This window comes from Halichoeres trimaculatus, unplaced genomic scaffold, assembly GCF_033239565.1.
Source record: "Halichoeres trimaculatus isolate MK-OKI-2021-1 unplaced genomic scaffold, fHalTri1.1 fHalTri1_scaffold_21, whole genome shotgun sequence".
NCBI lineage: Eukaryota > Metazoa > Chordata > Actinopteri > Labriformes > Labridae > Halichoeres > Halichoeres trimaculatus.
In genome coordinates, this window is record NW_027437199.1 from 22,022,443 (window position 1) to 22,034,748 (window position 12,306).

Consider the following 12,306-nt stretch of genomic DNA (forward strand, 5'->3'; position numbering starts at 1 on the left):
TGATGGAGAAGCCGGCCTCTTATAAAACTCTTCTCTCAGATACATCAAACAAAGAGCTGACCTTGGCTGCTATCTGCATCCACATCACCCTCCACTTTAATTGGACGGCTGAGGCTCAGATGAAAGACTATAAAAGGCCTCCTTGGCATTGAATGTATCTAATTCTCACAATAAAACCTCCTTTTGACTATTTTTGATTACTGCACTTGGCATGTAACCATCCAATCAATTTGTTGAAATGAACTTTAGTTTAATCAATTTCTCCCATTGAATCAAAGAGAGTTCACGGGGGCCGAGGGATCTGGGAGAGAAAATTGGAAAGAGGCAGGGAGGGAGGGCCAGATTGAACATTCCCACTTAAAGGTCATCACATTGCTTATCAGATTTCTCATCAGCCGTTCTTTCCTTTGAGCCTGGCGGGGAAGCTAATATTTGCCGAGCAGTGTTCTTAAAGAGTGAGGGGAGGGTCTGAGCCATTAAAGCCGACTCCCTCCTGCTCCGGCTTGGCACCACGATCAGAGGAGGTGAGCTGTGCATCCACATTAAGGGCTTCAAACAGCTTCACTGAGCCCAGGTGGGAAGATCTCTGAATACAGGCGCAGAGGAGGATGAACTTTTATTCTTTCTTAGCAAGAAAACAAGTATGAGAGCACAAACTTCCATCCAGACTGTAAACCTTAACGTGAGAACCACCATATGCTAAAACTGATCCTGATGACGACATTCACTAAACTCCACTGCACTGACAGCAACAATTAATATAATAAAAGGATTCATATGAAAAACTCTAAATGAAAGTCTCTGTCAGAGGACGCTAAGATGGGTCTTACCGCTCGGCCTCCAGGCGCATCTCCTCCCGCTTCTGCCTCCTCAGCTCCCGGCGCCGCTCAAAGTCCATTTCCTCCATGATTGAGCCCTGAAGGATGACATCACCAGAAACAGACACGTTAGGTCATTTAATTTCAGGAAGGAAGGGAGGAAACAAAAAGATGGAAACGGGTTCATTGGAGTGTCCTGGGAGGGCAGGAATAAAAGCTGCTGCCTGGTGCATTCATTCATACTAAAAAAAAAAAAAAAAAAAAAAACAGGACATCCTGCTTTTTCCTCTTGCACGTTAAATGATCTTATGGACTTTTTTTTCTGAAATGTGTTGTGGTTTATTTTTGTGACTTATTGACAGAAAAAACAAGGAACAAAAGGAAAAATTTGCAGCAAATTAGAAGAACCCAGAACAGGCTCCTTCAGGACGACCACAGTTTCAGGAAACACAACGCATTAGTCACAACACAGTTAGCATGACTATCAGTCCCTCTGAAGAATAAAGAAGGTCAGTGTGGTGATGTTTACAGCTGTTTTCTTTTTTTTGAACCACTTTTTTCTGTTAAATCGATGTTTGAATGGTTGACTGAAATGATAGGGCTAAGGTCATCAGCCCGCTGTCCTCTGTGCAGAAAACTCATTGCTAGATGAGTCCAATCACCCCTGAATTTCTATCACTACTGGAATCACCATGAGCGCTCATTTTGACCATGAGGTCGAAAACACTCTAATTCAGAAACCGATGACAGCAGATTACCTTTGAAGCATCCAGTCGGCATTAACTAGGGATGGGCATTGACAAGATTTCATTGATACCAATGCTTTTATCAATTCTGTTTATCAATCTAAGTCTTTATTGATTCCCTTATCAGTTCCTCCTGTGAATCTTCTCTGTGCATAAAGTCGGCTTTACATTTTATTGAGTTTATAGGTAACTAAATATGAAACTGGTTACTGGATCTGTATATTTCTAGATGTAAAAGAATAAACGCTAATGCATTGTTTTGTTATATCTTATTGACTGGAGTAGGCCATCTAGTGTCACAAAGTGGTTATGGCAGATCTTTAAGTTGTTTAGAACATTGACCTTGCTGTCGTTGTACTGAAGTCAGCCATTAGCCAGCATGTGCCTCTTCTTCTATCTTGCTCTTAGTAATTTGACATTTGGAGTAGAGATTTTTGGGGCCGATGCCGATACTGATACTGGGGGCAAAAAAAGCTGATATCCGATATATATATATAATAAATTCATTGATATACACAGGATATATACTTTATATAATCACAAATCGTTATGATTCCCATATGATTCAAGACAGAGACAGAACACTATTAAATTAAAACAAGGAACTTAAATTATAAAACTGTCAACATAAGAGCTTTAGTGTAGACCAATGATAAATAAGAACAAGCTGTAAACTGGACGAGTCATTTATCTCTGTTTATCTCACAAAAAAGCGAAAAAGAAGCCTTGGTTTGGTGCCAGATTCTCTCACCAGATGTGTTACTGACGATAAAAAAATCATTCTATAGTCTTACATTAGATAATGGCGGACAGAGGGGGCGGGCACTCGGGCAGTGTGCAGCCCAACACACAGACACACAGGAGCAAGAGCGACAGAATCTCCGTGGAGCAAAATGTTTTATAATCGGCTACATTTTGGCCTATGTTGATTAATCCGTGACAGGCATCGGGCCGATTAATCGGGTCGGGCTCTAATTCGGAGATTACAGTATTGTTTACAGAGAGTAAATGAAATATGTTTCTGTGATGAAAGTTGAAATTCCGTTGAGAAACCAAAGTTATACTGATGTATGCTAACTGCTAGCATATCAATGGAATTTACCATATACAATTGCATCAAGCTAGTGCTTTTTTTCTACATTTCTTTGTGTGTTCAGTTCCTCAGTATAACTTAGAGCGAAAAATACTGAATCAGAGTTTTCTTGGGAAGCTGTTATCAATCTGATAAGCTAAGCTAGCTGGGGCAGACCAGTTGAGTCAGGCAGCTCTGGGGTATTGTTAAGAACAAAGGTTGATGATGTCGATGGACTGAACCATTTCCTATCGATTCTTATCAGGAACCAGTTTTTGATACCTATCCCTACCATTAACCAGACCCACAGCTCCATATATATTTTTTGTCCCTTTTGGCCTAATGAAGGTATACTGTCATAGCAACTGTGATGGAAATAACACCGCTCGTATCACCTCAGAAAACTCCTGGCTTGGTTGACAAATCAAAAGCAGTACTTCAAATGTGAGCTACCACCTTTGAGCTAAGCATACAGGTGCAGAAAATCAAACTGATAATGATGGCCGCATCACAAAATGCAAATCAGTTTGATTCACAAATCAACACAGGGGTACGATTTTTTTTAACTTCTGAAATAAAATGAACAAAATGTCAACCACCATGCTGAATATTGGATTCTTTTCATAAAATTCAGTTGTGTCATGAAGCATGAACTTTTATTTCAGCTGAGGCCTCAACATTAGTGACAACAACTCTTTAAAAATCTATGTCCACTAAAGTTTACTCCACAGTCAGAAGAATGAAGCACACAACGGAAGAATGAGGGATAAAAAAAGGACGTGAGAGGAAGGAGAAGCCAGGACAGGATGTTCACTCAATCAGTCAGGAACAGCTCTCACTAAAAATACCCGGCGAGGGTACACGACTGGGTGTGCAGTGAGGACCCAGACCACCCAGGAGCTGCTCAGCCTCCCATCATACATCTCTGTATCACCACTAAACCAGCAGCAGCAGCGGCGTAGATCCACTGTACATCAGAGCCGAGCAAACAAACACCAGCTGAGTGTGTGAGGGAGAAACAAAGGTGCTCAGAAGATCAAAAGACAGCTCTGCAGAGAGCCAGGCTGTCCCTGTGTGGTGGTGAAAACGTGAGCAGGAGTGTGAGTGGCAGAAAAGATGCTTCAAAGTGCAGCAGGACAGAGGAAAACTGTGACTCTCATACCTTGGATTAGCTTTCAAACTTTCCCTCACACAAAGCAACGTCTCCCACCGTCCAGCCTCAGCTGACAGAGAAAGGAAAATGCCTGCTCCTTCCCTCCTGCATGCTGTCCCTCCCTCCATCCCTCTGTAACCTCCCTCTTTCTTTTCCTTGCTCTTAACCCTCTCCCTCCCTCCCCTCTCTGTTCCTCCATATCTCTGCTGTGAGCTTTTCCTGGCTTGTTTACCCACACGTCAAAGCTCGGATAAATTCTGTTTAACAGCATGACTCGGCTCTTGATACAAACTTCCTGTGTGTTGTAAGCGTGTTTTCTGCATGCTGATACTTTCGTTTCCAGGAGATCCTGGGAGAGGGGGTCAGAGAGGGCCTCTCCACGTGTTGGTTCATACATGCATGTGCAGGGTTTCTGTCTATGAACGAGTGTGTTTCTGCTTCATGCAAACGAACATTTAGCATGATTTTGTGCTTTATATACAACGACTGTTTGTTTGCACTGAGGCGTCTGAAGCAGACTCTCTGACAGGAGAGAAATTCTTCAAGATCCTCCAAAGCTGCGCCCTCCCAGCTCCTCCAGTCTCTCCCTCCGGCCTCTGTAGTAAACACAGGCCTCGTCCCCCCGCTATTACACTGTAAAAAATAGCACTGACCCGAGCGGAGAATCGTTTTGAACACCGCAAGAATCCATTGCCTATGTATAGACGCACGCTTAGTGTCATTTGTGAAATGGGGGGGGCAATTGGCACTTAAATGTGGGGCTATTCGTACAACCATAATTAAGACGAAATGATAGCAATAACCAAAACCGACGAGGCCTCCAAACATCGCCAGCCTAATCACACGCTTCCTAGGAGCAGCGACGCCAAAGGAGACAAAGCCATTAGGAGGACAATCACTGCAGCTCGTACAATTACGCATTCATCACACGCATTGCATAAGATCTGCAGCTGAAGGCAGTGCAAACTGTGTCATGTTTGGGTAAACTGGGTGGACAGAGCTCTGACTGAGCCCGGCACAGACTCACGGCCTCGTCTCCAGACGGGACAGAAGAGGAAGCCTGTGGCTGCAGAGACTGCCCTGGATGCGTGTAGAAATATACCCGTGCGTACAACACGGAGAGGACCACCCACACTCTGCACAAGCTAAAGAGGGCAGAGTAAAAAAAGACAGCATTCCACCGAGCTGAGCAACCTGGAGTGAGACGTTTGTGACTTCTTCAGACGATTTAAAAGTTTAGCCTGTTGCAGCCTGTCCGCCTCAATAAAACGTCTTCTCTCCTTTTCTACATCTGTCCATTAATTCCAACTCTCAAACCTGCATCCATCCATCCATCCATCCACCTCAGCCTGCCGTCCCCACTCCCCCTCCTCTGTTTCCCTGTCTGCCTCAGCCTTCGACAATGGCTATAATGACACATTTAACAGTCAAATTACTACCTGTCGAGACTGCCAGACCCTGGCACTGAACCCAGTGTCTAAGTGCCAGCCTTTTAAAAAGCCTTAAAAGCCAAGTTGATATTATCCTGACAGCTCTGGGATTACACCACCGTCTAACTCCTATCTTCTCACGGAGTCTTGAGTTGAAGCATCGTAACAATGGGCCCCTGCAGGCTGCACCAGGCGTGCGGTACACGGAGCAGCTCTCTGCAGGATAAGAACGAGCTGGATGTGAATCTATTTCAGGATTTGGTGACGGGCTCTAAGCGCTGGCTTTGCATGCGTTTTGGTCAGATTTGTTCCTGTGATACTCGGGGTGCGTGTCCCTCCAACCTTTAGACAAACACATTAATCTCCACATTATGGTTACAGAGCTATGTGAGGAATGCTTCTGTTTAACTTCTGAGCACAGCATCAGGGACTCGAGAGAGGACTACTCTTTCACTGTGCAGTAGAAAAAACTCCTTATTCAAAACTTTTCTACTGCACAGTAAACATCAATGACTGAATACAGAAAATTAATGTGAGGATGAACACATGAAAGTGACTCAGGGGTCACCTGTATGTCAGGGAATACACTGTACATTAAAAAAAGTGGGAGGAGGGCAATTTTAACAGTACACAAGACAAATGGAGCAGTATTTGTGAAGCGAGCTCAGCTATGTGGCATACGTTTTGTGGAAGAATATAACAAGACTTTTTATAACACCATTGCAGAAACATCATCAGGGAAGTAGAGGTGGATGTTGGAGACGGTGTAGGATAAATGAAGCCAACTAAGTCCACATTTTTTGGTCATAATGCTGAACTGACACAGACATTCATACGCATGTTAGTAATATATTTGGAGTTCTCATTTCTTTTTACATGTGGTGCTGTATACATATCCCCTTTGAAAGGTGGGATTATAACAAAGAGAAGCTAAAAAATACTTAAAAAAAATACTAATCAAAAAGCTTTTACAAGAAAGTGGCAAAAGCCAGAGCCATCCATAACAGATAAATAAATAGATAAAATTAATTTAATTTAAAAAACGAATAAATAATCATTTTCCCTCAGAATCCAAAAAGACAGATTTTTTTCAGATCTGGACAAAATGTTTTTTGGGCTTGTCATGCCTTTATCATGAGTTTGCTTTTTGTTTCCTGGGTTTAAGTTTCTTAATGTTTCAGTCTTCTGGTGTTTCTTTTTAATTATTCTCTGATTCTTGTCTAGTGTTTCTGAGTTTCCAGTGTTAATCTTAGATTTTTTTTTTTCATGTCTTCCCTTCTTTTGCTCCCTGCGTTGGTTTTGTTCTTCTTGTGTGTCTCTCCTGGTTGATTGCTCCTCATGAGTTTCACCTGTCTCGTTTCACACCTGTGTTTGATTGCTCCCCTTTCTACATAGTCTCTGTGTTGCAGTTCATTGTATCCTGTTGTATGTATCCTGTCTTCTGCCGCATGTCTTCTCAGCTTCCAGTGTTTCTTCATGCTGCTTGGTTTTCAGTGAAAGCTTTTCTATAGCTTGGGATTTTGTTTCTTTTGAATGACTTTTTGGATTTTGAGTTTTGTCAAGTAAAATGTTTTTTTTTATATCTGCAACTGGGTCCTCCTTCATCCTTGTTTTCTTCTGGGTTCATGATAGCCTTAAATCAGAGGAGAGGACAGTGGATAGAGCAGCAAAAGGGGGCAGAGTTGGGAGTGGCATGCTGGAAACAGGCCACAGGCTGGCTTTGAACCTGGGTGAACCTCATGGGGCTCGACCTAGACCACCAGGCCAACTGTGCCTCCATTGTCTGCTTTTTGTTTTATTTCATTAATTCATTTTGTTACTCTTTGGGGTGGGCAATGAGGGCAAATAAATATATCTTGATTATTTTTTCAAATTTTCCGATAACGATATTCTGACGATATTGAACAAAAGATACTGTAAAACTACTGGACTACCGAGAGGACAACTATGGATGGACACAGCATCCTACAACAGTTCTTGTTTATTCTTAAAGTGCTTCATATATCTGGAAAACAGTGCCCAACAATATTTTATGGCAACTTAACAATGTCAGTGTTTCCCCTATCATCATACCATTATACAAAAAAACTGAGGCACCTGCCATGCCTTGTTCAAATGTAAGGACTAATCTTAAAATACAAAATATCTGAAAATAGTTAAAACTTACTGGAAAAGCCCCACTGTAAAGAGATGACCAACCTTTTTTTCTTTTTTTTTTTTTTAATACACAGAGGTGGGAGGTAATTTGCTCCAACTACTCTGTTATATTTACTTGAGTGACTCGGTGTCAAGATAAAAACTGGTTCTGACACGGTCTATTTTATTTTGAAGTCATTGGGTGTTTTTAGGTAATTTATGCGTCACAGCTCCCGAAAAAATAGGATGGCTGCGTATTACCTCTGACATGACGGACCAGCAATGCATGGACTGCAACAGAACAGATCCAGTGTAAGTTGACAGACTGACTTGAATGAAATCTATCTGATCCGTCGCCATGACAAAGTGGAGACAAACTACAAACACATTGGGTGTATTGGAGGCGTGAGTAATCGAGATGAAAGATGAAGTTTGGCATAAAGCACTGAGGAAACGACGGCGGGAAGTCAGAAGAGGCACAACACGCCTGGCCTCACATTCAATCAATGTCTATGTTAGACAATGATAAAAAAATTTGTAACATGTATGCTGTGTTATTCCTCTTACAGCTAATGGTTAATTGTCATGATTGTAATAGGGCTGCTTTGACACAATAAAGAATTGTTTTATATAAAACAACAGACTCAAGGGGATGACAGCAGCTGAATCCACTGCTAAAATTTCTTTTTTTTCTAAAAACTTTGAGCAATAAAAATAAAAATCTGTTTGTGCATAAAGCAACACGCTGCACCTTACACAACATGAATTGGTTGGAACATTCTGCACTTTTTCAAAGCTCACTCGGTTGCAACACGGCCCTTTAACATTTTATCCTAATGCAATGAACAGCAAACGCTATGGCGGCTTTAAACACAGTGGTGCACTGGTTTGCCTGCTGCAGATTTGTTCCCATACATGACACCAGCTGACTGTGACTATAATAAAAACATCCTGACGCCCATCATGCACTGAGTGCAGCTTGTTTTACATGTTAGCATGCTAGCTGCTGCATCAAAGTCCAGCTCAGAGGAGGCTAGCATGTCAGAGTTTAAACACTGTGGATTATAGAGTCTACACTTTGATTTCTTTTGGCTTCAGGATAAAAAGAGCAGTTTGATGAAACACTGGCATCACAAACCACAGTCTGCTGTCTCTGCATGTGTCCATGCGACTAAAAAAAACAGAAGCAGCACTTTATTACAAGGCTCAGTGTCTAAAGTTAGCACATAAAAGCAGAGAGTGTCTTTAACATGTGCTGCTGACCTCCTGACAGCCTCCTCAGAGCGCTGAGCGGAGCAGAGGACTGGAGGAAGGCGCTCTGAGTCCAGCAGCTCTGCAGTCACAGCTGTGCAGGTGTCCAGGTGAAGGGAGGTATTTCAGTAATCTGCTGAATGTAACACTGGCACAAAGCCGGCTCTCTTCGCTCTCTACATCAATGAAAGAAAATATTTTGCCCACCTGCATCAGCAGGAGGTATGTCGGGGACCTCACGAACCACTTCCAGACACATTTAACTGCCCCTCAGAGTCAGGAGGGGCGATGGAAACGATGTTCGACGGGCATCACACCTCTGAAATATTCTGTTCATCTGAACTTTCAACGACACAGAAAGGAGTTTGGACGCTTTCATCTCATAACACCTGAGTTATTGAAACAGACTTTTTACCTGCCTGCACCATCAGCCTATAGAGAACTTAGCAGCCAGTTTTCCAACCAGAACCAAAAGTTCTGATCAAATCTCTCCTGTTGTTGCTGCTGACATCCAGCAACTCGTCTTTTTTGTGATTGACATGTGGCTCTTTGATAAGATTTGTTTAGAAGGCTGTGTCCCGCCAGGAGAAATAAAGCAGCCACTGTCGCACAGGAATTAATGATTCTTTCGACCAATCAAAGGACTGCAGTGTTGTTGCTCCACCTTCTTGGGTCAGATGTCTGACACCCCAACAGAAGGGTACCGAAAAGTGGGATGGTAATTTGGGGACCTGTCCTGGTTGGAGATAGACCAATTTGTTTTTTTCCAGGACCGATATCTATTATCAGTACTCAAGGAGGCTGCTAACCTATATTTGGAGGTGATATTTATTTGCAGTAAAAGTGAAAACATTGGCGCCAAGTTTTTTGATAATACTAACCCCAACACTTATCCTTGTTTAAAAGCCTTAAAGCATATGTTTATCAAACAGCTTCCAGGCTCATCAGCATGTCTTTTAAAGTTAAATAAAAACTTAAAATAAAAATAAATAGCTGCTTAAATTTTCTACAGGAAGTATAGTTTTCTGAAAAATATTTCTCTGTTTAACCAATCAGATTGTACTGTGGGTGGGACCATGCTGGAGACAGAGTAGTGACTGCAGACAGAGAGGGGCAGCTGCATCAGAGCCAAAATAATTAAGTATTAGGGCTGAACGATTTTGTAAAATAATCTAATTGTGATTGTTTTAGACCAATATTGCAATTTCAGTTTAGCATATAATTTTGGGGAGATGTTTATCTTCTGCATTATTCACTTAACACAAGTTTAAAGTCATTTTATAGTATGAGTAACACAACAAAAGATACTGTTAACATTTAAACAAGTCTTTTTTGCATCTCCTAATTGAAAAAGAAAAAGGAACACTGTGAAATTTTATTGACCTCCAGTTGTCAGTAAGAGTAACAAACCATGCAGAATAAAGTGATCGAGGGGTACGGCTCTGCCAGTCACGATCATTCTATTGGATGGAGCTTTGTAGCTCACAGGGATTTTTTTTTTCCAGAAAAAAAAACAGTATTTTGACTTTTGTAGGTTTTAAAGGAGAACAAGTACAAGCTATTATATTCCCTCCAGGTCTGTTTACATGAAACTTTTTTTTCTAATGGCAGCCTTTGCGGTTTTAAAATTGCTTTCTATTACATTGTGGTTTCGGTTTAAATCGGTCAATTGTTCAGCCCTACACTGTATTAAAATGATTTCTTATCAGCTGTTGGATTAAAAAAATGGCTAGATGCTGATATGTCTCAAAAGTCTGATGATCAGCCCGGCAGATCATCTCTTGGTCTGGTTTTAGTCAAAGGAAACGCCACAAAAACTCACGCCGTACTGAGACGAACTGGTGAACCGCTTGGTGACCCCCTGCTGAGGAAATACACTACCAAAGACAAAAACAAAGGAATAAAAGGCCTAACATACTTAATTTAGCTGATGTGCACAAAAATAGAAGACCCACGATGTGTGATCATTGCTGTGTTTCTGACACCACCATTATCCTGGTTTAGTCACCTCAGGGGTCTTCAACAGAGAAATGTGGAAAACAGATCAAACATTTTCTGTTTGCATGTTTTAAAATCAAATCTACCCTCTGTTTAAGTTTATATTTTCAGAAAAAATGGATGAAATGTGCTGCTGTATTTGTTTTAAGATGTTAACTGTGTTTAAAGTGCTATGAAATCTAAAGGGTCAGGGTGTTAGCAGTGAGGGGTCAGAGAGTGGAATGATCTGCCTAAGAGTGAGTCAGTAATTCAAAGACTCAAAGAGCACTTCCTGTTGTTACTAGAATTCAATTTAAACTTGAGTTTATTTCTTTTTTAAATCATAATTTATTTCTTGATTCAGCTTTTTTGTGATTGGATGGTTTGCCAGTTTTATTTTGCTGCCCGTAAAGCACTCAGCACTTGTTTTTTTTTTTTTAATCGCCCTAAAACTAAATGATTTCTCATCTTCAACATCAAAAAGTTTTAAAGAAACAAGATCAAGATAAGTTTTGGTGTAGTACACCAACATTTTATACAGCACACAGTAACGTGGGGAAGAAACTTTCCACAAACAGCAGGATTTCTCTCCTCGACTTCAGCTTTCCTCACCTCAATATTTAATCAAACAGACAAAAACTTCCTGTCAGAACTTCAGGGAGATGATTTTTGTCCACATTCTGACAAACTGGAGGCTTCAATGAGAAAGATTTCCCCACTCTGAGTGTTATCGTGGCTCTGCCAGGCTGCCCTGACACATGAATCATCACTCTTTCACAACAGAATGACGGACAAAAAACCTCCCTCTCTGTCTCTGTCTTACTGCCAACACTAAGTTTTCTTCTTTTGCATGCAGCTTTTTATAAAATGTAAATGTGTAAAATGAAAATTCCTGGGACTCTGGGAGGCTGAGGCGACGGTGGTGAAAGTTTATTTGCACACGGGTCAAACGATCATCGACATGAGCGGAGCAGAGGTGTCGTATTCAGCCGAAGCTTGAATATTGTAAGCGAGAATGAAAAACTTTGTGCTGATTTTATCGCAGCTGCAGTGAGAAGCAGAGGAGGAGAGGTAAAGAGAGATGCTGCATGCCTGTAGGTAGTTCACACTAACAGCTGTTTTGGCGGAGGCTCTGGGGACACTTTGAGTTGGGTAAACCGAACGTTTTCTGCAGGGGTAAGGAGCCTCCTGAGAGCAGCCTGACAGGCCGGTTAAAATATGTTTGGCCTGTGTGAGGCTGTGTGCATCAGGATTAACACTATTTAACAAACAAGGTTTAAATTTTCAGAGCGTTTTGTGTGTTTATGTAAATATGTGTGCGGGCTGGAATAAATAAAATGTGAGCCTTTTTTTTACTACGCTCATACGTGAGGCGACTGTAAATGTAATATGTGTGTTTATGGTAGAGTTGGTGTGTGTACATGTGTGATATTCATCACCACACACAGAGCTGTGTTTGGAGAGCTGGGCTTCAGGTTGTGGATTCAGCAGTTTTAACAGGTTTACAGGCTGAGGATGCAGACATGCAGGTGACGGTTCATCGTTTCATCGACCTCTCTCCATCTCAGCTCGTCTTTCTCAGAGATACAGCTGAGACAGAGCCTCTCTTGGAATTAAAAGATGAAAATTAGGATGTGTGCTTCTTTTTACAAAGCTGCTTTGCTTACTTCATCATAAAGACACGGAAAGCTGGGCTATGACAGTTTCTCTGAAAGAAACAGAA

The 12,306-nt window shown here is 41.6% G+C and overlaps 1 protein-coding gene across 6 annotated transcripts in view; it reads right to left on the minus strand.

Annotated features, from left to right (window-relative positions):
• Positions 1–12,306, minus strand: part of cald1a (caldesmon 1a) — a 109,742-nt gene that overhangs the window by 63,782 nt on the left and 33,654 nt on the right. For 5 of the 6 annotated variants that reach the window (XR_012600113.1, XM_074698305.1, XM_074698304.1 and 2 more), the window contains exon 2: positions 831–916. Coding sequence is in view for 5 of the 6 variants with exons in the window: in XM_074698305.1 (XP_074554406.1) it covers positions 831–907 (77 nt within the window). In the remaining variant the exon portion in view is untranslated. Of the gene's footprint in view, positions 1–830; positions 917–3,798; positions 3,913–12,306 lie in introns of those variants that run through there. The other variant, XM_074698302.1, reaches the window with a different exon arrangement.